The 26,613-nt window shown below is 50.0% G+C and overlaps 1 protein-coding gene across 1 annotated transcript in view; it reads right to left on the bottom strand.

Annotated features, from left to right (window-relative positions):
- Positions 1-2,309: 2,309 nt before the first annotated feature.
- LOC135819778 (uncharacterized) overlaps positions 2,310-26,613 on the bottom strand; it is a 37,524-nt gene continuing 13,220 nt past the window's right edge. Inside the window, exon 7 of the mRNA XM_065333047.1 lies at positions 2,310-4,775. Coding sequence (XP_065189119.1) covers positions 3,373-4,775 — 1,403 coding nt within the window. The 3' untranslated portion in view covers positions 2,310-3,372. The remainder of the gene's footprint in view (positions 4,776-26,613) is intronic.

Genomic DNA, 26,613 nt, shown 5'->3' with positions numbered 1-26,613 from the left:
AAGAAAGAGTTGCAGTATGAACCACTTTGGTAAATTGAAGTGAACTATCATCACACTTCATTGCCAATAATAGCGGATTGCATTTTGTTTTTCAAGATAACATTGTAGGGTGCAAAGACGGCAGACGTAGAAGGTAGAAGTAGCAAGAATTATCAATGGTTCGCCTAGTGTAGGCCACCTAGAGCCATATGTTTTACATGGTGAGAGTAGGAAGCCCCACATCGTCCAATTCTAGCAAAAGACGAGATATGTCCTTGACCGTTTCAATCGAATGTGATGGATCTACTCAACAAAGACTATTCCAGAAGATGTCCCCCTGCAAGGCGGTTACATAAATGAATAGATGTGACAGGCATCAACGCCTTCACAATATCCCAGACCTTTGCTAGTTCATGCACATCCAGAAAACGCTCATTCCTGCACTGGTCAATAAGCTTGTAGATAGTCATGGCATCTGGTTGCTAAGTGCCAGCCAAGGAGAAGAGAAGGGTATACCTCTTTGAAAGAGTCTAAAATGCAGTCGTTACTAGCCTAATCTTGAAACCATGTCTAGCAGTATTTGTGTCAGCTTGGTGAAAAAATGATGCTCATAGTCAGTCCATGTTTGTACTTGTTACTGTGTGTCATTCATCGTGACGGTCGAGTAATCCGATTATGCCAAAGCACATATTCCTGAAAAGCAGTTCCCCATGTGCCCAGTGACGTTGACACATTGCTTGTTATGATAGCTCTGTGATTATAAGACATTCCTATGCAAGTAATTGAAGTTTTGCCAGTAATTGAGTTCATCCTTCGCAATTGCCGTAACGCGTACATCGTTTTTTAGTTGCGTATAGCCAACAATAGTGTCTGTGTGAATCCTAAAGTGTTGTGTACATCATAAATTCCGCTAGTAATAGCCAGCACTGAAAACAAAAACTATAATAACCTATATCATAGGTCTTAGACATGGAAATGTATGCAGGTGTCAAATGACACCGTTTGGCCGTTCTAGGAGTACTGAACGTGGTGGCCGTCCTAGGGTTAAAAACACGTTCGTGGGCGCTGACTAGGGACCGGCGGATTCTGCTCGAAAAGGTGGCAGATTCTGCTCGAAAAGCAGTACAATTGGCAGAACCATACAAACCTTATGGCGGGCAATTCCTCGAATTCTGCTCCATTTCTTTATCCACATACCAAACATGCATGAAACTTACCGGAAAAAGTACCGAATTCTGCCAATTTTTCTGCCGGCAGAATCCGCTGGACCCTAGTGCTGACTGCCAAAGCTGGTTACAGGAGTACAGGAAAGCTTGCCTGTATGACAAGGCAGCGGACATCTTGAAACTCTGCAGCCGGATCTTCACCAGCTGATTGATACAGCTTGGGAGAGGATACCATGGAGCCAGTGCTGCAGCTCCATTTGCAAATTGCGACATAAAGGACACACATGTGGCAAGACTGGACGAGACTTTCAAATGCTCTTATCCAAATACTTTACTACAATCATCTAGTTGATTGTTCCAACTAGGAACACACGCTTCTTGCCGAACTTGACACTTGACTGACTCACGACTGCCATCAGGAGCACACCAGGAGCACGTCGCACCTTCCACTCGGGAAACCTGCAAGAAAGCACCACTCCCTGCTCAATACACGGTGTTTCGGGGAATTCACCCTTCATCAGTTGAGCTTGAGTAGGCTGAGGAAGATTGTGCCTGAAAAGCACCACTTATATACTGCTCTCCAGGCCAAACCATCACCAGGGATACAAACTTACAGAGACGCTTTGTTTCCAGCGCGAGAAACACCTTGTGAAGCTCCAGGTAGCAGCGTGAGTCAGAGTCGCTCATGGAGTTGTGATAAACAGACGTTGAGAGCCAGTATAGCTATTCGCAACGCTGTCACCTCCAACAACTAGTCGCACGTCCGCGTGAGGGACTACACTACGAACTTACAAGAAGCGTGTGTTCCTAGTTGGAACAATCAACTTCATGACTATTACCGCCGAAGTCGCAACTTCTACTTGTAAGTTCGTACAATCGTCTATTCAAGGAATACTTCGAAGCCAAAATAGAAAGTAAGATACGGATCATGCCCGAAGAATTCTAGGAACACCCGGTCTCTCGCCGACGAGCAGTGTATCCGATGTATCTTCCATTTTGGTTTGTTTACGATTCTCTGATGGGCACAAGCCAATAGTGTGGGCCGTGTCTCAGCATGGCATCACCTGGCCGTCGAAATTCATGCAGGACGTGGTGGTGGTGGTGGTAGGGGTGGGGCGGCGTTGAAACCGCACAAACCACGGTCGCTGATTGCTTGCAGTGAGGTTCTTTTATTAATTTTAACATTAATTTTGTCAAAGTTGTCCATTCAGATGAAAAGAATGTACAGTCATGTACAAGTAGAACTGAATGAGAGTGGTGAACTAACTACCGGAAAGAAAGAAGGAAGCAAGCAAAATTAATATGGATGAGATGCGAGAACTATTTTCGCAGCAGTGAACAATTGGAGCGGAAATCAAGCAAACCAGCGGCAAACTCAGAGAGGGTGGCTACACTTTGAATGCTTTGAAAAACATACTGAGAATGTCTAAGACAGTATTCTAGTGCTCCGTGTTGCTCCACTCGGAATCCTACCTAGAGATGGAACCCCTCATAGTGACATAAATAATAAGAACTTCCAAATACCTCAACCTAAACGAATGACAAGAAGACTTAGTATAGAGCAAAGGAGAGGAATGGAAAGTGACAGTTGCGCTGAGATTGAGCAGAGCATTACAATTCCGAAATTACTGCTGCAGATTTCCTCACCTGCCGGACTGGATCCAAAGCTCCTAAATAATACAAAAAATATTGATGCTGAAAGCATCATCCCTAATGTGAACTAGCTAGATAATTCAGAGAGATTGTAAGTGTACGAGAGAGACTTCAAGGTGAACAATTGATACAGCCAGTGGAATAAAATACCAGCCGAGACGTGTAGATGGAGTTGAAGATGACGGTTGCGCTGAGATTCGGCAAAGTATTACATTGTCCTCTGCAGGCATAGGCTGACCCATAATGTTTTTAGGCGTGCAAAGGGCGTACGATTGGTTTTCAGATTTAAATTTCCGCACCTACCGGACTGGTTCCAACGCTCCTAAATTTTAATAATACAAATAGTATTTACACTGAAAGCCTCATCCCTAATGAGAGCTAGACAATGCAGAGAGATTGCAAGTGCAGAAGAGAGACTTCAAGGTGAACAACTTACACATCAAGTGGAATAAATATCAGTCGAGAAGTTGAGATACAGAGAGAAGCTTGCTAGAAAAAAAACGCACCGGTAATTGCCTAGAGGCTGCGCTATTATTCAACACAGGCTCAGGCGACGACTCAGCCTGCTCTGTGGCTACTCAATGGCGCCATAAAGATCTTCTATCTCATCGGTGCTGTGATGGGGGCCAGTTTTAATATCCGGAAGATCGGAATATATGTCTTTATCCTCAATGGGGTTTGCTGATTGGAAAAGTTCTTCGGGAAGATCAGAATAGATAGCTTCGCTGTCATTGATAATGTGCTGAGGGCCAGGCATGTTTGACATTGAGTTTGTTGTCTGGAATGGTTGTTCAGGGAGATCTGAATAGATATCCTCACTATCGTTGGCAGTGTGGTGAGGGTTATTTGCAATTGGTTTTGTTGGTTGAATATTTTCACCAGGTAGATCATCATAGACCTCCTCCTTTATAGCACTGGATATCTCGTAACGCTCGTCATCAGATTGTGTTGCAGTTACTGTTTTGTTGGCTACCTTGTGTCCAGCAGCAGTGCCGATCTGTCGTGCAATAAAGCCGCTCTTGATCTTGTTTGTTTTCGCATAGCTATTGCGGCCATCTAATCCCTTGTCATATTTGAGCTTGTCAATTTCTGTTAAATCGCGACTGGCGTTGGATGCGTTGGACTGGCCGGTGCCAGTGGAAGTGGCCAATAAGGTGTTACTACCACTTTCGACAACGTCATAAACATCCTCTGCAGTGTCCAAAGGAGCATGGCGGTCACTTCCTGCGGTGGAATGGCTCATGCTGCTGGCAGTGGTGCAACTGGCAATGCTGAATCCGTCATTCACTCTAGCTTCGTGAGTAGTTGCTGTAGATCCAGCAGGCGCTTGGTTACCACATTGCTCAATTCCTCTCCCTTGCAGTAAACTCAGAGAGGTTTCTTTACCTTGCCCTAAGCCAGAAGCATGCTTGTCAGCAATGTGGTCATTTGTTCCTGGTTGTGAGCGACAATTTGATGTCCTTAGAGATGCGATGTTTGAATATACTTCAACACAGGTGAGGTCAACAGAGACAGTTTCACTATCCAATGTGAAGCCAAGGAGTTGAGCTTCCTGATTAGACTCTTGGTCACACTGTTTGGAGGTGACCAAACTGGACGCCATATTGTCGTGCAAGCAATCCTGTATTACTAAACTCTCTTCGTAGACCTCCCCGTCGTTGACATTGGACAATGCCGCTGTCCCCCGGGAAACCTGATCATCTGACAAGATGTGTCGGCGATCTGACTTTGCAGCCGGTGAGCGCAACATAATTGCAATGCTCTCTGGAACATCATCGTAATAGTCCACGTCAACAACTGAAATTGCCATTGATGCTTGTTTCACAAGCGTACTCGCCTCAGGATTGTGCCGTTCCTTGTATGCATTGTAGTACTTGTCAGTACTTCCCTCAAAGGGTGTTCCAGCAGGACCTTTGTTTAGCAATTTTGTCGCGCTCTGCGATGGCCGATCTTTCCTTTCAGTCATAGCTAGATCGCCTGCAGCATTGGAAGACAACAGCAGAATTGCATTGTGTCAGGGATCTGTGGAACAAAACGAGCCAGCAGTAAGAAGAGTATATAATAACTATAAACCTAACCTCACCACTGCCTACAACAAGTGGGTGACTACATAAATTGTGCTCTCCCTGGTCTCTCACTTTCTCTTTCTGAATATGTATGGGGAAGATTGCATTTTAAGTTACAGAGACCACAGGAGATGACCGTGGGAAATTGACTGGTGTTATTACATTGGCTCTGCTTGTGATGTGTGTCTTGTGATGACAGCACATCTCATCTTAGTCACAGCCTTCTCTTTTCTTTCCTTTCATCATGCATAAAATCATAGGAAACTCTTTCTAAGAGTTGGTAACCAATGAGATGGGAATGGGATGGGCGTCATGTTTCCCATAATGTTGAGTATGAAGTAGTATGTATCCACCAATGTTGAACCCCTATTTCGGATCCTCTTGCATTCACTGCGCTGATAAACGCAACCTGGCACTCGAATAATCGAAACTAACGGTTCAAAGGAATGTGTGATCTGTTGTGATCCAGTGCTGCGCTGATGTAGTCAATGTGTTGATGAAGATTCGGGGGTAATGAAGGCCCATCAATGGCCGCTGCACTGAACTTTAAATATCCGCATCGACAGTGGCCACCCATTTCAACCTACATGGTGAGATCCTCCTTCTTCAAACTGTAGTCATTTTTCAATAGGCGACGTGGAGACAACGATTTACGAAATGCAATTATGATCACCGCACAACATGGAAGTCTCTGTAAAACAATTCAAACCCCAGCATGCTGTTGGATAGTGCGACAACAATTTGAAAAAAAACTGACAAGGATTTTGAGTCATTCAATGACCTGACACCTACAGTAGCTCTGACACATCTAAGTAGCACAAACAAGTAACCTTCCAACTGGGAAACGTCAGGTGCGGAAAGGTCCAATGAAGGGGACATCAGACTGTATTATCTGAATGCCTTGGGGGACTGTTGGTCGTAACTAGAAACTTATTGGTCCTTTCTATTAAATACCTAATAAGCTAAGCTAATAAGCACCATAGCGTAATAAATAGGGCTGAAACGATCGTGGATTTTCATGTATCGATTACTCTTTAGCTTAACGATCGAGTAATCGATTATAATCGTTAGCAAATAGAGTCATAATTCTGTGCAAACATTACTCTGTTTCCACAAACTATGCCTTCATGATACCAACAAATCTGCATTAGTGAAAGGGTAGCTCCGAAACATGGCACTTTTGAAGTCAATTTAACCTCAGAACATGAACCATACCCCTGGCAACTGCATACTCCCAGCGGAAACTGATTCAAACTTCACAAAACGAGGGTTTACAGTACTTTCTGGACACAAATTAAAAAAAACGCAAAATAATCGTAATCGGTAATCTAAACGATTGCTCGATCGTTAGAGTTATCAAACGAGTACTCGATTATTCGGTATACTCGTTTCAGCCCTAGTAATATAGAAATCTATTTGGTGGAATACAGTCAACTTCGTTTATAACGACATTCGGCTGGGCATCAAAAAAGTGTCCTTATTCGCGAAGTGTCGTTATACCCGAAGTCTCATTATATGTATTACAGTTGGATGGAACTTTGCTCTGGGCATGGACATTCTGTCGTTATTCGCGAATTGTCGTTATATCCGCAGTCGTTATTAGCGAAGTTGACTGTATGCCTGTCTGGGAGGTAGAGCTTTGAGCTATGGATCTACTGTCCTTGTGTGTTTATAAGCTATGTATCTTTGTGTGTTTATGAGCTAAAGGTTGTTTTATTTTACCTTAACCCTTCGCATGCTGGACAACTTTTCACCAATCCACTGGCTTTTCAGCGCCCTGACTCTGTGGGTGGATTTGCGCTCACAGCTCTGAACGAAATATATTCTCATTTCACTCCATATCGATGGATTTTCATCATCCTGGGCTCGCTGGACAGATCAGGACCAAACAAATCCATCTTGGCAGCTCTCAGCTCCATACATACACCAGGGCCACTTCCACCTACTCTCCAAACTACTCCACTGTGCCTTGGAACGGCACAACAACTCAATTTCACATTCTTGTTTGGCTTCTTGCCCAAATTCAACCGATTTTCACGATTTGTATTGTATTGTATTTATTTAAAAGGATTCTCCAAAAGCAAATGGATGCTTATCACGGAAGTCTCCCACATAAATATCGCAAGAAAAATGGGGAAATGGGGGAGAGGAGAGTGGAAGATGAAGTATGGGAAGAAGGAAAACAAGTACCTAAATATCGAGGTATAAAAGCAGGAAAGAAATCGACGAGGGAAGAAATCACCTCTGCAGATAATAGCGGGACATTTAGATGAAAAAAAACCCAGCAAGGATTAATTTCAAGGAAAAAAAATTTCTCAAACGGAAAAGTTCGGAATTCCAGTCAGAGAATATCTATGCTGTGAGTAATGAGCCTTTAGAGCAATGCGAAAATTGACAGAGGACTGAACGCAGCGGATGTGTTCTGGAAGTTTGTTCCATTCCACAGATAAACTGAAGAGAGGGGATTTAAGGAAATGGGCGCCAGGACGAGGTAAAACTATAGAGGACGGGTGACGACAACTAAGGGATGCATTGAATTTGAAACGAATTAGCAAAGACGGAAACTGGTAAAAGACATGATGAAAATACAGCAAGGACAGAATCTGACAACGCCACTTCAGGGATGACCAGTCACAAGTACGATTAAGAATCTGCTTCGGGGTTTCCCACTCAGGAGGGTGCCGGGTCTTACAAAGCAGATATGAACGATTCAAACTGCGCTGCAAAGCTGAGATCCAAGCGCCTCATTTGATGTCCATCACGCATGCGTTGTGCCAAAGGGAAATCCCCTGGCACGCTCCAAAAAATGCGAAGTCATGAACAAAAAACTCTGGGCCGTGATTTCTGTGTTCATCTTGTCGCCGCTCGGTGAATCTCTATCCAATCGCGAAGCACGTTATATCCCCGGAAAGATGAGGTCAAGACAGTGTATTGATTGTCGGTGCGTTGATGTTTGACAGAGTTACGATAGCTTGTACAGTGATATATGCACTGTGATGCATCGCGCGAATGTTTTTGCGAGTTAATTTGTGTGGATCAGCACACTTCAAAAGCGCGAGTTAACTCGTACTCAGCACGGAAAGGTACAAGAGGGCCTGAAAGCTCTGGAGCCCACGCTGTGCTTTGCTTTTACCTCGGTCATCATGTGGGTTATTCAAAACGGATCAAGATGTCTATGCAATACCATTATCGCGTACATGTTTTTATATGGCCAAGATGTTTCTATCAGTTCGAATAACACACATGATGACTTGGGTAAAAACAAAGGATTCTCCAAAGGCTAAATTTCTATCTGAAGGTTCCTCAGGATCATGCAAGTCTGTGAGCATGGTAGGGATATGTTCTTCTATCGACCAGATGGGACCTCACGGAGCTTGTAGACACTAGCACCAATATAGCTCTTCTGAGGAGTTCCCTTATTTGCTGTCGTGGGATGTTCCTGGTGAGCTGTTCATGCTGGTGACCACAAGTGTACTGTTGTCGCGTATTGTTGAAAGAAGTATCTATTACTACTATGAATCAAACCAACCAAAAGAAGATGGCATCAACGAATCAGTAACGATTGTGGTGACCACCTTCTTTCAACAGTAGTCATGGTGATGACCACCTGCCTTCAACAGTAGTCATGGTGACGCCACCTTCTTTCAACAGTAGTCATGGTGACGGCCACCTTCTTTCAACAGTAGTCATGGTGATGGCCACATTCTTTCAATAGTAGTACTCCATTCAGGCTTGACCGCACAGCACACGGTGGTGGAGTTGCAATCTGGGTGCGATCTACTCTCCCAGCCTTGATCATCGATGAACTGGCCGCCCCCCAGCATGAAGTCTTGTGGGTATCCATCCAGCTCAGCACCGGGCACAAGATTGTCCTGGGAGGTGTCTACTGGCCGGGTTCTTGCGGGCCCGGTGACCTCTCACTTATCCATCATCTCGACGACACCCTTCCTTTGGCCCGTCAACACGGCGCTAGTCTCATTCTTGCTGGGGACTTTAACGTTCACAACCGTGCCTGGCTAAACAACTCTAAGACCACACCGGCGGGCGAAGCACTTCAGGACACTTGTGCCGCGCACCTTCTTACGCAGCATGTTCAGACTCCTACTCGTGGCGACAATACCCTTGACCTCGTGATGTCTACCTTCAACTCCCCACTATTGACAACCGCCACACCCTCTCTTGGGCGGTCTGACCACGTTATCGTTCTATCCGACTTCGTAGGCATATTACCTTGCCACGAACCTTCAGCAAAGCGAACTGTCTGGCGGTACAAGAGCGCAGACTGGCATCGCCTCCGATCTTTCCTTCGCAACTCTCCATGGCACGACATCATAACTGATGACCCGGACATCTCCTGTGAGCGGGTAACCACCACTATCAGAGGAGCAATAGCCAGGTTTGTCCCATCTAAGGAACTTACCATGAGGCCGAGTGATCCAAAATGGTGGACACCGGAATGTACAGCTGCTATTAGGGGAAAGGACAAACGTTGGCGTTCCTGGAGAAAACACCCGAACGATCTTTCACTCAAACAAGCTTTCCTCCGCTCCGTTACCACAGCCGTCAACATACTAAGGCGATCCCAGGAAGCTAAAGAGGCCAGTATCCGTCACAGCCTGTCCACGGGCTCACTCAAGGACAAAGAATGGTGGACCAAGTTAAAGTATGCTAGTGGGGAGGGACGTAACACGTACATTCCTCTCATTGTTGATGCGGGCGGACGAGAGTTGGCAACAAGCCATGAGAAATCGGAGGCCTTTGCCACCTTCTTCTCCAGGAAGTGCAGTGTCACTGGCCAGGATCTTACTTCTGACGACTTACCTGACCTTGTTGCAACCGGAGCACCGGCACTCGCAGCCGTTCATTTTCGCCCCGCCACTGTCTACCGTCTGCTAGCGCGACTCGACATATCAAAGGCGACTGGTCCTGACGGCATTTCAGCCCGGGTCCTGAAAGAGTGTGCCAAAGAACTTGCGAAGCCTTTGTCCCAGCTATTTGCTCTCTGTTTCAGGTGCGGAGTTCAACCAGAATCTTGGAAGACAGCTAACGTGGTACCGATCCACAAACGGTCCTCGCGCTCTGTTCTGAAGAACTACCGCCCAGTCTCGTTATTATGCATAATGTCCAAAGTAATGGAAACTATTGTCAATCGCCAACTGATGAACCATCTTGAGCGCCAGCAGCTCCTCGCTCCCCACCAGTTTGGGTTCCGTAGAGGTCTTGGCACGGCAGATGCACTACAGTCGCTTCATCACGCCTGGGTGGGCATCGTTGGCCAAGGTGGCGCGGCACGAATTCTCGCAGTCGATATAGCCGGGGCCTTTGACCGGGTCTCCCACGTGGGCCTCCTCTAAAAGGTCCGGCAGCTCGGCATTACTGGCACTCTCCATAGCTGGCTATCGCCTTATCTTGACGGCCGTTCACTCCAGTGCTTAGTCGGCGGTCAGATTTCTTCTCTCTACCCAATCTCTGCAGGGGTGCCCCAAGGCAGTATATTGGGCCCTACGCTGTTTCTAATATACGTGAATGACGCTGCGGATGTTCTTGATGGCAATGCTCAGCTTGAGGCCTACGCAGACGATACGACACTATACAGTCAAGTACCCTCAGCTCAGTGCCCTCGGGACGCTGCACACACCTTGCAGGTATCTACAAACCGCCTGCATGAGTGGGGTTGCAGGTGGAAAGTGTCTTTCGAGCCCACCAAGTCACAGGCTATGACTGCTACCCTCCGACGCACTGACCTAGACCTGCCCCAAATCCTGTTTGGTGGTACCCCTGTACTGGAGGAAACCAGCATATCACTGCTTGGTGTTCGATTTGACTCCAAATTGTCCTTCGCTAGTCACCTCAGGACCGTGACCATCCGCGCCCAGCAGCGCCTCGGCTTCCTCCGACGAGCGACCCACATTTTAACGCCAGCTGGCCGAACGACTATCTACAAGGCATTCATGAGGCCCCTGATGGAGTATGCCCCGCTTGTGTGGATGGGCGCGCCAGCCAGCCACATCCAACATCTGGATAATGTTCAACGCCGCGCACTGCGCATCATTGGCCCTGGTGCAATTCTCCCCAGTCTGGCTGTCCGCCAGACTGTTGCTGCTCTCTCGTGCATGTACAAATTGCATTTCATTACTGGTCCTCCTCAGTTACTTGCTGTATTGCCACCGCATCGCGTTTCTCCAGCCAACCCCAGAACCAGGAACCAGCACAATAATGCCACTAGCCACGCCTATCAACTGTCAGACACGCACCCTGTCTCAGCTCCATCCGTCGTGAAGCGGTCGTTCCCGTACTGCTGTATTGGCGCATGGAACTCCCTTCCTGACAGGTTGCTGTCGCAGCGCCCACACAAAACACGTTTTCAGTCATTCAAGACAAAGGTCTACCGACACCTGAGAGACAGCAACTGGTACTGGGCAACAGATTCCCTGTAATGTTTCGAGCTCATCACTTGCCGGACCCGCTAATCCGCGTACCTGGCCTTGCTCAGAGTGCCCAGCTGTGTTTTGCATACATGCAAAAAACTTGATATGATTCTTTTCTTTTCTCTGTTTATTCTTTTACCAGGCGTGAGCGATCCCCTGGATAATCAAAATGGGTGCCTTATTATTTTTCTGTTTTTTAGCTTGTTTTCTTTACACTTCATTGTGCGAGTTTCGTATCAGATCTATTAAAAAAGTTCATAAGTTTTGGTTGATGAAGTTTACATGTACATTGCACATCAGTCCAAACACTGATAATTTACAATCTCTTTTCATTTTGTTTTTAGTTTTCTAAACACCTACTGGTACTTTTACCCATTCTACTTCCCCATAGCAAGATCTAGCTTTCCTTTACATTTCTGTTTCTTTTTCCTGGTGCGTGCTTGTGGCATTGAAGCCGAGACCTTTGGTCGGTGGAGCCCCTGGTACCTCACCATCACTGCTGCCCAGTGCAGCCCCTGCTCAGTAGCTGTTTGTTTTTGTCCACATAATTATTTATTTTACGAGTTGGGTTTGTGAATAGTAAAAAAATAATAAAAAAGTAGTCACGGTGACGGCCACATTCTTTCAGCAGTAGTAATGGTCATTATCGCATTTTTCAGCAATTGTCATGGTGATTATCATATTTTTCAGCAATTGTCATGGTGATTATCACATTCTTTCAGCAGTTGTCATGGTGATTATCACATTATTTCAGCAGTAGTCATGGTGATTATCACATTCCTTCAGCAGTAGTCATGATGGCATCATAGTAGAGGTTGATTCAGGCAGTTCTTTGGCTCTAAGAGGAGACTGGTATTCTCAACCACACTGCTTAGTCTTCAATGCATTCTAAATTGGGAGCGAAAACTACTACTTGAAGCCATGCCAACCTAATGCTAACACCCCTCCCCCCCCCCCCCTATTACCACCACCACCACCCCCACCCCCTCCCACCCCACCACCACCACCACCCCTCCCTCCATAAGTGAAGGTTAGCCTCAGGATTCCAAAGTTCGGAAATGTGTTTCACAACCCAATTGAGTAGGCGGTTGTAGGACAGATGTATGAACTTTTTTTTCTTTTTCGAATGCACTGACTGTGGACAGTTGTGACTTTTTCAGCTCCGTAGTGTTTGACAGCCCAGCCGGCAACAGGCCAGTCTGGAAGTAGGACAGTAGTATTAGTGGCAGTGTAGAGTAGCATAGTGTAGTAGGGTAGCGTAGTGTAGGGGTGTAGGTAGGTAAAGCAGTCAGGGAGAACTTCTTCGCCATGGGCGAGCTCGCAGGAGAGCCTGCGATGAAACTTCTCTGCTCCCTCCCGGGTATAGAGCAGACTCTGCTCAGCGTGCTGCAGACCCTGACATTTCATGTCAGCGAGTCGAGGGATCGTGAGGCGCGTCTCCATCAGGGTGTGGACGACCTCTCCGCGCAGCTCCTAGGCCTCCTTGAGGAATTTTGTTCCCTACAGAAATCCGCCATTGTTCCCGACAAGGCCCCTGCACGATCTCAGCACCAAGCCCAAGGCAACAAATCTCGTACCCGTACGAAACCTCCCCAGCTTGACCCAGCAGCAAACCAGCTTGACCCAGCTGATGCAGATGATGGACAACAGTTAGGGCAGGCCGACGTGACCTCTGGCTCTGCACAGCACGAAACCCGTACCCGTCTGGACGACCCCGGCTTGGTCAATCCTGAGCCTGTGCAATCAAACTGCGAGAAGAGCCAACCTATCCTGGCCGTCATCAAGAATGACAGTTGGAAATTAGTTGCCGCGGGCCCGCCAAGAAAGAAGCGATCGGTGTTCTTTGTGGGCAACTTGAGCCCCGACTGTACGGTGGACAGCCTCACTGAGTTTGTACACCGTAGGTCGGAAAGAGTGGGGACGCCTGTCAAAGCCCACCAATGCAGCCTACACACAGCCAGAAACGGGCAAGTGTCCGTTAGGATATCAGTTGATGCCACCTGCAAGCTGACAGTGATGTTAGCCAATTTCTGGCCAAGGCCGCTCTACTGCAGGCCGTGGAGATTCCACACCTCCACAAATGCAAATGCGGCCAAAAGCATCAGCAGCAGCAAGAGCAGCAGCCCCAACAAGCACAACAACAGCAGCAGCAGCAACAACGCCAACAACAACACCAGCAGCAGCACCAGCAGCAGCAGTCGCCGCAGCAGCACCAGTGGTCACCGCAGCAGCACCAGCAGTCACCGCAGCAGCAGTAGCGACAGTAGCACCAACCAGCTGGAAGCACAGCAGCATGATCAAGAGCAACAGCAACTTGGGATTGGCGCCACAATTAACGACTTCCTGAGCGCGAGTCGTGGCCTGTCCGCTGCCGCTGCCGGCACACCTGTAACCCCCCTTCACAGCCACAAACGTTACTCTGCAGAACGGTCACCAGATTCGCTGCCGCAGGATGCAAAGCGAGCTGACCAGCATGGTACGCAGCCACCCCAGCAGGATACACAGACCCACGAGCCCACCACCCAATGTAGGCCATGCACCAACCCAAACAACTCCAACGGTCACAATGAAAACTAAGGCCCCCTCACTCCGTCTTCTGCTTACGAATGCATTTAGCATCGACAACAAAATGGATGAGCTTCAGCATACTCTGAAAAGCCTGCATGTAGACATCGCTGTCGTCACCGAGACCAAACGATCGCCCGTCAAGGCTACAGTTGCGGAAGTCTCAATCCCTGGCTATTACCCCCCCCCCCCCCAGTACATCGACACCGGACAGCGCAAGGCGGCGGAGTCGCCATATGGATGAAAGAAGGGATGGCGCACAAACAACTGGACATCAACTCTGAGTGTGAAACTCTTTGGATTAGTGTTGCTGCACCGTCAGGCATGAAATTTGGCATCTGTGCTGCCTACAGACCTGGGACGAGTGCAGACAGCGACTGCAGCATCTTCACCCAGCTGGAATCTGACATCGACAAAGCCCCGCAGTCCTGCACACACATTATTGTCACCTCAGCCACTCGTGGAGAAAACATCCTTGACCTCGTCATGTCAGATGTGCCTGGAACTGTGTCTACCATCACCCAACCACCTCTTGGCAGATCAGACCATGCTGTTGTCATAGCCGACTTCCAGCTTACTGCATCTGTAGACCAACCCACCACTCGTACAGTATGGCGATACCAGCGGGCTGACTGGCCCCGCCTCTCTGCCTTCCTCCGGCTGACTGGGACACAATAATCGGCGACGACCCTAACATATCATGTGAGCTTCTGACCATGCGAATCACTGAGGGAATGCAACGCTTTATACCATCCAAGGTCTTCAAGACCAGACCGCAGGACCCAATCTGGTGGACGCCAGAATGCTCTGCAGCAGTTGACAGAAAGCGCAATGCCTGGCGGAAATTCCGCGATGACCCCAGATATGGAGCGCTCCAGTGTACATACAAGCTAGCATGCCTTGACTCAACAAGATGTCTAGCAAGAGCCAAAGCCAGACATCTCGACCATGTCAAGCAACGGCTCCGGACGGGCAGCCTGAAGGAAAGCGCAATGCCTGGCGGAAATTCCGCGATGACCCCAGATATGGAGCGCTCCAGTGTACATACAAGCTAGCATGCCTTGACTCAACAAGATGTCTAGCAAGAGCCAAAGCCAGACATCTCGACCATGTCAAGCAACGGCTCCGGACGGGCAGCCTGAAGGACAGAGAGTGGTGAAGCATGATTAAACGAGTTGGAGGGCATGGCCGGGACAGCTCCATCCCAGTCCTGGTTGACCCCGATGGCATGGAATGCACCAAAAGCCACAACAAGGCTAATGTCATCGGGAAGTACTTTGCCCAGAAGTGCAGCCTAGACGATGACTTTGCAGAACAGTCGGGGCCGTTCCCGCATGTCCGCCAGCGCACCGCAAATACGCTTGCAACAGTCCACTTCCGTCAAGCCACCGTACGCCGGACACTCCGAGCCCTGAATCCAAGTAAAGCCACAGGGCCTGATGCAGTACCCGCTAGAGTGCTGAGAAAATGTGCCGACTCTCTGGCCCTGCCCCTATCCAAGCTGTTTTCCCTGTGCTTCTGCAGTGGTCATCAACCTGCCATGTGGAAAGTTGCCAACGTCGTACCGGTACACAAGAAAGGCCCCAAGTCGAACCCCAGAAACTACCGACCGATATCACTACTGCCCATAATGTCTAAGTGTATGGAGTCCATCGTGAACCGCAGCTTGTCCAACTTCCTGAAGAAGAATGACATCCTTTCTCACAGGCAGTTTGGCTTTCGCACTGGACTGGGAACCTCTGATCTGCTGATTGCTCTTCAGCATGATTGGAGCCTTGCAGCTGCCAGTGAAGGCCTCGCCAGGGTACTTGCAGTAGATATTGCCAGGGCCTTCGACAAGGTCTCGCACAACGGCGTCCTCCACAAGGCTGAGCGGTGCGGCATAAGTGGTCCCCTCCTTGCCTGGCTCCGGAGTTACCTGACAGACCGCCACATCCGTGTCGTCATAGGTGGCCAGTCTTCACCGACCCACCGAATCCAATCTGGCGTGCCGCAGGGCAGCATCCTCGGCCCCACCCTCTTCTTTCTGTACGTCAACGACGCAGAAGACCAACTGCCTGATGGGGCGAAGCTGGCTGTATACGCCGACGACACAACTCTCTAAAAGTGCATCACCACCCGACTCAGACTGTCAGAAGAGACGGCAATCCTCCAGCAGGCAGTAGATTCACTGGCAGCATGGGGAAGCAGGTGGAGGATCAAGTTCGAGCCCACAAAGTCGCAGGCATTGACCATCAGCCACCCCGCTCGCCAACTCCCCCGAACGCAATACGCTTCCAAGGAGCAGTCGTGCCAAAAGTAGGGGACCTCAAGCTTCTTGGCGTCACCTTCGACAGGCAGCTGACATTCCGCAGCCATATCCGACAGCTTGCAGTACGCGGACCCCAGCGGCTCGGCTTCCTCCGTAAGGCATCGACTGTGCTAGACCCACAGCACCAGGCAATCGTGTACCGTGGCTTTGTTCGCCCTGTGTTAGAGTATGGCATGCTGGTGTGGATGAGCGCAGCCCCCACCACCTGGGCCGCCTCACTGCCATCCAGCGCCGTGCCCTGCACATAATTGGAGATGGATCATACCTCCCGAGCCTCGACATTTGCCGTACCGTAGCAGGCCTCTGCTTTTTGTACAAGCTGCACTTTGTGGAGGGTCCGGAAATGGTGAAAGGCATTCTGCCACCATCAGCAGCCGCACTGCAATGCCGCATGTCTACTTGTGAGACAACCAGATCTGCAACACATCATCCATCGCAACTCACCAGTATTCTTCCTCCTCAGTCACAAAACAACACGCTCCGCTCATTTCCCCACTCCCTCATCGCAACGTGGAATCAGCTCCCACCTACCCTTCTGCAGTCTCCCCTTTCTGACAGAGGTATGCACACGTTCAAGAAAAACGTCAACGACCACTTGCGGCGCAGCAAGTGGGAGTGGGCCACAGACAGGCTATGATCTCTGCCAACACACCAGCCTAATTATACTGACCGCACTCCAGCTCCCTTCTACCCCTCTTTGATCCCCTTCGCTGAGCCTTAAAATCCGATTATCAGTTCTCTCCATCTTCCTACGGTGCACTGCTTTTACCATTGTGTTGTCCTATCTCAATCTCAAATTCTCCCCAATATCGTTTGCAAAGCCGGTGCTTCCCTCTTGGATGCACATGTTTCTTTTCTCCTACGATGATTCCAAGACCTTTGGTCGGAGGAGTTACTTTTGCCTCGCCCCACTTCCATCCAATATGCCACCGCCCCCGCTGTGCAGCATCTGATGGTACTGTGGTATTCAGTAAAAAATAAAAAAATAAAAAACTTGACACTACTTCACTTGTATGCATGTGTTATACTCCTCAATAAGCAAACACACAGTTGCACTGCTTGTCTGCTTATCTGCACACATCCGCAGTGACCCACCAGAATACCTTCCTTCCTTCCTTCTTCCACTGCCATGACTGGCTATGTGGCCCCATACGGGGCAGACCAGGAGACGTGTTGTCCACCGGGCGGGGAACGCCATACTCAGCGCGCGCGGGCCGCGCGAACAGCGTTACACTTGTGCCTCGCAATATCCTGCGGCCGACGAAAACTGCGCGCACAAGTGCCACAGATGACGGGGCTTCGCCACAGGCTCCATGCGGGACTGGACAACAGCGTCGACAGCATCACGGCAGGTGACCCGCCATCCCTGTCGATCTTGGACGATGTCACCAAGCTGCTCCAGAGGAACGCCAACAGCCATCAAGTCGCACTTCGCGGAGTCCTTCCAGCGCTTACGGGGTCCATGCGGTGGACGTTTGGAGGGTAATGCGCCGTACAGCAGCTGACGAGGGATCCGATCTGGCATGCGGGACACGTGGCCAAGCCATCGAAGTCGGCGGACTCTGACTTTATCCGCGATCTCCTCCATATCGCCCCACATCCTGCGAACCTGGAGAGAGGAGATGTGCTCCTCGATCTGCCGGCCACTATTTATCTTCAGGATGGAACGCATGCACTGCAGGTGAAAGGACTCCAGGCGACGGACATCACGCTGCCTGACGGTCCAACTCTCAGATCCATAAAGAAGGACCGCCAGGACAGTCACTCCATACACGATGCGCTTGATGGCGATGCTGAAGTCATCACTGGCGAAAACCGACTCCCGCAGTGTACAGAACGCACCTGATGCAGCAGCAACCCGCCGAGACACATCAAATGAGCTCCGGGCGTCTGGCGTAACATGACAACCGAGATAGCGAAAGGCCTCAACGTGGTCAACAACACCATCCAAAGGGGTCTGGTCGGCATCCACAATACCAGCCCCAGCCGCCATGAATTTGGTCTTGGACATATTGACACTAAGGCCAAACGCACCAGCTACATCCCTGAACGAGGATAGAGCCCTCTCAGCACCAGCATGCGTAACTGCGAGCAAGGCTGAATCATCCGCAAACTGACACTCCGTCAGCCGAACTCTGCGATACTCTGCCAATCTGGTGTTGAAAAGCCGCTCCCTCCGAAACTGGACGAGTGGGATCCCCAGCTCACCATCATCAGCAATCACGCCACGCCATCTCTCGAAGACTGCACACATGTATAGGTTAAACAAAACTGGGGCCATAGTACAACCCTGCCGCAAGCCATTCTCAACCCGAATCGGTGCAAGCAGGTCTCCACCCACACGAATACTGGCAGTCATGTCGCTATGGAAGGAACTGATGATGGTGATCAGATTCCCTGGGACGCCAAGTCTAGCCAACACTCTCCACATAGCACTCCGCGGAACCGAGTCGTACGCTTTCTTCAGATCGATAAATACAGCGAAACCTTTCGTGGCATGTTCGTGCAACTTTTCCAGGATCTGCCGCACAGCAAACACCATATCCGAACAACCACGGCCCCTGCGGAAACCACACTGCGAGTCAGGCAAGCACCTTTCTCCGAGAACCTGCAGACGATTGGCAATCATGCGAGCAACTAGCTTTCCAGCCACATCCAGTAACGATATCCCACGCCAGTTGTCGCAAGACCCCAGGTCACCCTTCTTGGGGATGGGGACGAGGATAGCATCAGACCAATCCTGTGGAACGCTGCCAGTCTCCCACACCACCCGTATCAGTTCATGCAACCTCGCAATCAGGGTAGGGCCACCGTACTTCAGCATCTCCACAGATATCTCGGATCCGCCGCATGCCTTGCCACACTTCATCCCTCGCAATGCACGCCAAATCTCATCACACTCAGGCACGACACCACCGTCATAACCGGCCGCTGCTCGATCGAATCCACTACCTCCAAGTCGTAAGCACTGGCAATGTTCAGGAGGCCATCGAAATGTTCACGCCACCTTCCACCGGTGGCCTCTGCCGTGTCAAAGATCTCTCCTTGCTTGTTTCGGATAGCAGTTGCTGCACGGGGACGCATACCACCCAAGGTGGTCTTAATGTTACCGATACACTCCCAACCGCTCTTCACCGTCAAGCCAAACCATTCACAATCCTTTGCCTGTCTCAGCAGCCAGTCTCGCTTCAGCCTCCGCATGGTGCACCGCGCCGCACTACGAGATTTCTTGTACAAATCCAGATCACTGGCCTTCCGCGTTGACATCCAGCTTGAGTAACAACTGTCCCGATCACGGAGTACCGACTCGATCTCAGTGCGCTTGTCTGTAAACCATTCTGGCTGTGGGCGCCTCTCCCGACCCAGGCAGTCGCTGGCAACGTTGATGGTGGTCGTCCTGAGGGTACTCCACCACTCCTCGATGGACGGATTCGGGGTCCAAACCTTCTCTAGCTCAGCATCCATGCCCTTGGAGAATCTCTCACGCGCAACCTCCATATCCTTCGGAGCACCACTACGCAGGCGCGACACAGCAATGGGTTTCGATCGCCCAACACCATTGCGGGAGACATGTGAACTGGGCAAGGCACCTAGACGATATTTCATGCCTAGAAACTTATGGTCAGTGTCGCATTCCGCATGACGTATTACTTGGCAGTCCAAACACTGCGACCGATGTGCTTGTGGTATGATGCAATAATCAATACAGTGCGGGTGCCTGTAGCGTGGATGAAACCAGGTATGTTTATGGATTTCCTTCTTCTTGAATAATGTGTTGCATACAACAGCTCCATTTCGTGCCAAGAAATTGAGCAGCTCCTCTCCTGCTGAGTTCATACGACCAAAACCATGCTTCCCCCGCACGTCACTCCACTCGTCATCCAACTCGCCAACTCCAACTCTAGCATTGAAGTCACCAAGAATGCAATACTGGTCTGACTTTGGAACGCTGTCAATGAAGGTCTGCAAGCTGTCATAAAACGCAGTTTTTTCAGCGCGCGGTCTGGCGAACGTCGGTGCATATCCGACGGCGATGTGAATACACAACGGCGAACGGTTCCGTCCACACTCGAACTTGACCCTGGCGGAAACCAATCTCGAGCTGTGCCCCTTCCACTGCGAGCCACCGCGAACAAATGCGTCCCTGCAACGACTGCGCAATACAATTGCAACTCCTTCACCCCGCCGCGCCGACTCCCCATCAGACGGAGTCGGACGGCCACTCGCCAAGACGAGACAGTCGTCGACTTGGTAGGAATTAGTTCCAAACCAGAGGGTCTCCTGAAGTCCAACGACGTCCATACTGTAGCGCTGCAGCTGCCGGCAAACAAGATCGATTTTTCTCTCCTCGCGGAGTTGTCTTTTTGAATTTTTGATATTTTTTGAGGCAGTGTTCAAATCGCCGTCCACGTTCACCAAAGTTCTGACGTTCCACGTCCCCATGGCCAACACAAATCTCCTTGCTGCTGGTGCACGTTGCGAGCCGAACTCTAAGCGGGGGTTTGCAGAGCCTCCGCGCTCAGGCGGACGAGGTTCAGTACGAGTGGTCACATCGGAAGTGACCATGGTGTCGACACTGATTTATTTCCTCGCCCGCGACGGCAAGATGTACGTCGTCTTGTTCAGCGCAACCTATCTAATGCTCCTGTCACCAGGGCTGGCTCTGGCCTTGGCCAGAAGCCAGCCCGTGGCTGAAATCTACTTGCAGAAGACGGAGGAAAAAATCCCCAACCGTCACTCAACTCAACAACTCAGGACACCAGAATACACACACACACGCACACACGCACACGTATGCATGCACACACACAAATACACACTACTACTACTACTACTACTAGCAGCATGACTGCCCAGATGGGCAAGTGTCACCCCTATGAAAAGGGGAGTCGCATCACAAACAGGACCGCGAATCTCTGGCCAGGTCCTGCTGCCGGCGGAAATTGCATTATAATATGGGCAGCTGAGGGGCAGAGCTGCTCTCTCAGCAGTACACACACACGCACACACACACACACGCTAACATACACATGCACACATACACACACACACACACACACACACACACACTGTGGGAGAACTGGAGCTATCTAGTCTCTCTATCACCCCTCTTCACCCAACACAACACACCAGCGCAAACGGCAGCATCTTGGTGGAAATGTATGAATCACGAAAAGTTGGAAAAGGAGAGAGAACAAGAAAAGAACAACAAGAACACAAAATCACCAGCACTTTGGCCAGGAAAAGACACGTCTAAAACATGGCGTCGAACATGGCGGCAGAGCAACAGATAGAGGCCCGTCGTGGCTGAAGCTGCTTTTTGTGTACACGCACATGTTGTCCAGGCGTCAGGGGCCCAGCCTCCCTGCCCATCCGACCCGCCACACGCAACAACTAAACTGAACTAAGAGTTCTACATAATCTCTTGACAAGACGGAGGGAGTTCTACATAATCTCTTGACAAGACGGAGACGGACAGACAAGAAGACCGGACACGACGAGGTAAACTGAAAACTGAAGAAAAAGACTAACATTTACGGCAGCATATGAGCGTGCGCGCAACAAAACACAACGTATGACAATGACGTAACCGTTACTTGGATCACGTACAAACTATACATGCAACCAAAACCAGTCAAATACGAGTCAAAGCAGAACGGAAAACAAACCAAAATAAACGAAAGGACCACAACAAAAATGAGCCATGAAAAGTCTTTCTACCGATACACAACATATTCCCCACCAAAGACCTTTTCAGGGCTCTACGAGGACCGCGAACACTGTGCCATATGCGGATACGCCGCAAGCGTACTAATCAAACTAACTACAAGAGGCAACAAATAACCAAATAAACTATCGACACGCCAACAAACTCCAACGAAAGTCAACGTCCGACCAGGGACAAACAAATCAAACTCAAACAAATCGAGCAAAACAAACTAATCAAACAACTCGAGCAAACCGAACTACCAAACTCGAACTAACAAACAAATCGAGCAAACCAAACCACTCAAACAAATCGAATCAAACTAATCAACAAATCACAGCAGGAGCACCTTCCGAACTCCGCTTCACACTCACATGGGGTTATTTGATCACAATGCGTTTTCCTTCGCACCGTCCTGGTCGTAGGAACCAGCCACTCCTCGCAGAAGTTTATCCGTCTTCGTCTGCCCTCAGCGCATTCAGCTCCAACGACTTCCGCCGTACCAACCTCGTCGTCCTCACCAGCCACCTCGCGGGACGTCCCTGCCCTCAGCGCATTCAACTCCGGCGGACCAGCCACTCCTCGCAGAGGTTCATCCATTTCATCTGCCCTCAGCGCATTCAGCTCCGACGAGCCAGCCACTCCTCGCAGACGTTTCCTCGCTCAGCGCCTTCAGCTCAGACGACGTCGTTTTGGTGATTTGTTCCCGATGCATTTCCTTCGCACCGGAGTTCCTTCCAGTTCCTCGTCTCCCTGACTATCCTGGCGTGATCGCCAAATTTTGTGCACACGCACATGTTGTCCAGGCGTCAGGGGCCCAGCCTCCCTGCCCATCCGACCCGCCACACGCAACAACGAAACTGAACTAAGAGTTCTACATAATCTCTTGACAAGACGGAGACGGACAGACAAGAAGACCGGACACGACGAGGTAAACTGATAACTGAAGAAAAAGACTAACATTTATGGCAGCATACGAGCATGCGCGCAACAAAACACAACGTATGACAATGACGTAACCGTCACTTGAATCATGTACAAACTATACATGCAACCAAAACCAGTCAAATACGAGTCAAAGCAGAACGCAAAACAAACCAAAATAAACGAAAGGACCACAACAAAAATGAGCCATGAAAAGTCTTTCTACCGATACACAACACTGCTATTGCAGCGACAGCCATCACGGCCACCATCGAATGCAGAAAATAGATCTGAAAATGAAGTCGAGCAACAGCAACTCGAACGAAGCAAAGAAAACAACAAGACCAGCTACGCGACTACGCGCAGCAAGCAAAGGCATGGCGATGACATCATTAGTCACGCGTGAACACAGAATCTAGCATGCGCATGCAGCCTTGCAGGCGCTGGGGAAATAAATAATGAAGTCAAGACACAAATAAATAACACAACGAGCGATCGTTGCAGGAAAACAATTACAATTCAAATATACTACTTCAAGGAAAGATGAGAAGTGAAACGACTAGCACTAGAAGAATAATACATTCAAAGCAGACACCCAATCGTCGGATTCCTGCACAGTCTTGCGAATTAAAGTCAGCAAAGTCCGGTTAAAATGCTCTACACCACCTTGACTCTGCGGATGACGCACTGCACCATGTCGCACCTCTACACCAAATGCATCATACAAAGACGTAACTACCTGATTGACAAATTCTGTTCCATTGTCACAACGTACAACTGCTGGGGCACTCCAGCGGGAACATACATCCACAAACGCAGCTGCTACAGACGGACCATCATGGCGAACCAATGGGACAACCTCGACCCACTTAGTAAACATATCAGTACAGACAAGAACACAATGATACCGGTGGCTTCTATTCGGACCCAACTCAAGGGTATCGAGCTGTACTAAATTCCACGGACCAGATGGAATAACCGGACGTGTTGGCTCAGCAACAGGCCCACGCTTCGAATTAGCAGCAGCACACACATCACGCGACTGAATCAACGACTGACAAACAACAGCCATATTTGCAAAATAACAACTCGCACGCAACAGCTTCCATGTGGTCTCCCAACTGGAATGACCGCTCACAGCATGGGCACGACACACCACTCGCTGCTGCAATGACTGAGACACAACTGGTACAACACGCACATCATTCGGCGGTACCTTCACACTACGATACAAGTAACCATCATCAGATACAGACAACTGAGACTTCAATTTCTTAAATACCGGGTCGGAAATCTCACGACCATGACGCACAGACTCAATCACACTAACAACAACAGGATCAGACTTCTGCGCATCAAGAATGTCCTGTAACACAATAGCACTCACAATCTCCGGGGGTGCAGAGACGGCAGCAACTACATCTGGCTTGGCTGATTTCTTCCAGCAGGGGATGAACAAATCTGGGACACGCGTGAGCTTGTCAGCCTTGTTCTGCTGGGACGGTACCCACTCAATGGTGACGGACAGCTTCGCGGTCGCGACAATGTCGTCAATGATGTTTAGGCGTCGGCGAACCAACACTTCGTTCAGACCGGACAACTTGACACGCCGCTCATTATTCAGGCACGACTTCACCCAGCCATACACGGTCTTGGAATCAGTGACAAGACGGATGTTGCTGGCGTTCCATTCGACTGCCGTCGACAACCCACGGATTACTGCTTCCAATTCTGCGATGTTGATATGCTTCTTCTCGTCGGCATCGCGAAGCCAAGACTTGTCCTCCATGACTTCACCACCAACTTCGGCAACAATGCCATATGCGACATCAGACGCATTGCACCACACGGTGAGCTGCTGCTCGTTCACTGACGCATTCCACACGCCTGTGGCCGGATCCTCATCTTGGACGCGACTTGCTAGTTCGGCACAACAGGTTACCACATCATTGGGGACGTCATCATCCCAACCACCACCATCACGATATGCTAGGCGCTTCAGAAAGCTGCAGGCAGGTCGCAGCCACGAGCACACGGGATAGTGCGATACCAGTCGGCCGCACCACGAGAATACACCACGCTTGGTCAGCTTGCCACACTCGAGACTCACTCCGTCTCGACGTTTCCAACGGGTTTGACCATCTTGGCCAGTGGACAGCTGAAGTCCAAGTACTCGGGCGGAATTGGCTGGATCAGCTGGCTTCGTGCGCAGGCCATAGCGCTCGAGTGTATCCGCAACAGCCTTTGTCTGCGGTTTCGGGACGTACAGATCGTCAACGTAATTGTCAACACCATCATGATCTCGCGTGCACCACTTGACTATTACGTCCATGAACTTCGGTGCAGCGCTTAGCCCGTACGCCATGCGGGTCATCACGTACAGCTTTCACCTCCATTTCACGCACTGATACCATAGGAACTCAGGTGACATACGGACTTGCAGATAGGCCTTTCGAATATCCAACATCTCATACTCGTTGGCATCGTGCGTACACCACACGCGCAACTTCTCGCCACACACGGAGGCATCCATACCGGGCTGAGAAACGAGGGCACGGTTCAGCGCACGGTAGTCGAGGCAAGGCCTAACAGGTGTAGTAGGCTTGTGCTCCTGGCTGACCGCAAGCCATGGCAGAATGGCAGCAGGAGCTCCGTGTACCTCTTCATCATGCTCGATGAGCCATCCGTTACCGATCCAGGAGTCCACTTCTTGCTGGAACAGCTTCTCTTGATCATCACTAAGTTTCCGGGGGTACTCCCCAATGCCGCTGCCGATGCGTCCGGTTCTTGGCTTGTCGTCCTTCCACCTCCATGCTGCCTGCCAACACTGCTCAGCTGCTAGCCACTTTACCTGACCATCCTCGACAGATAGCGTCACGTCCTCACCGTCTTGCACCAGGCTAACATGCCGAGACGGGTGCTGATCCGGCGACTGCAGAGCATCACTAACGACAGACGACACAGGGTCAGGGTCACTGGCGGTTGACAAACCAAACAACACGGACCGCAGATCACCTGACTCAGAGTACTGCAACCTGACGCCACCGATGGCACGGACAAGGTCAGATCCCAGCAACAGGTCAGCATTAATAACCGACAGCTCAGGAACTACAAACGCAACAACACGGGTAGGCGGCAAATTTACGGGTCCATCCAGGCGACGAATCGTTAGTGAACTTGACCCCGAAATCGGCAGGGCTTCACCATCCAGGGCGAGGAGCTTCTCCTGCTTTACCGCCAACACTTGGCTACACATCTTAGCCGCACGTATAAAGCCAGACGACACTAGCGTGCGAGGCGAACCGGTGTCCAGCATGGCCTCTCCACGGCACCAGTCACCCGGCTTGGCCGACTCCACGTCCACATAGATCCTTGGCAAGGGGGCAGCTTCAGTGGACATCGCACACAGGCACTTGTCACTGCTACTATGCGACGTACCAGCAGCCGCCACACGTTCTGCTGCCTTGGCTTCTCGCCACTTCCTTCTCTCAGGGCACGCTGGCTTTGCATGACCAGGCTGATCACAAAAGTGGCACACTACTGGTCCACTGAAACGGGGCTTCTGCTTCTTCTTGAACTCTGGGCAGTTACGCTGGACATGCCCAGGCTGATTACAGTTATAGCAGACAACAGTACTGCGAGGTCGGTGTACACCTCCACTGTAACTACTGGTTCTGGCACTAGCAGAAACGCTCTGGCTGAACCTGCTTGTGTACCGAGCATCGGTCTCACTGGCTCTGAGCGCACGCACACGCTCTAGACACGCAGGTATCGTCAGCTCTTGGCCAGCCAGCGACATTCTCAGCTGGCGGCC

The sequence above is a fragment of the Sycon ciliatum genome, chromosome 6 (assembly GCF_964019385.1).
Source record: "Sycon ciliatum chromosome 6, ocSycCili1.1, whole genome shotgun sequence".
Taxonomy (NCBI): domain Eukaryota; kingdom Metazoa; phylum Porifera; class Calcarea; order Leucosolenida; family Sycettidae; genus Sycon; species Sycon ciliatum.
This window is presented reverse-complemented; position numbering and strand designations above follow the sequence as displayed.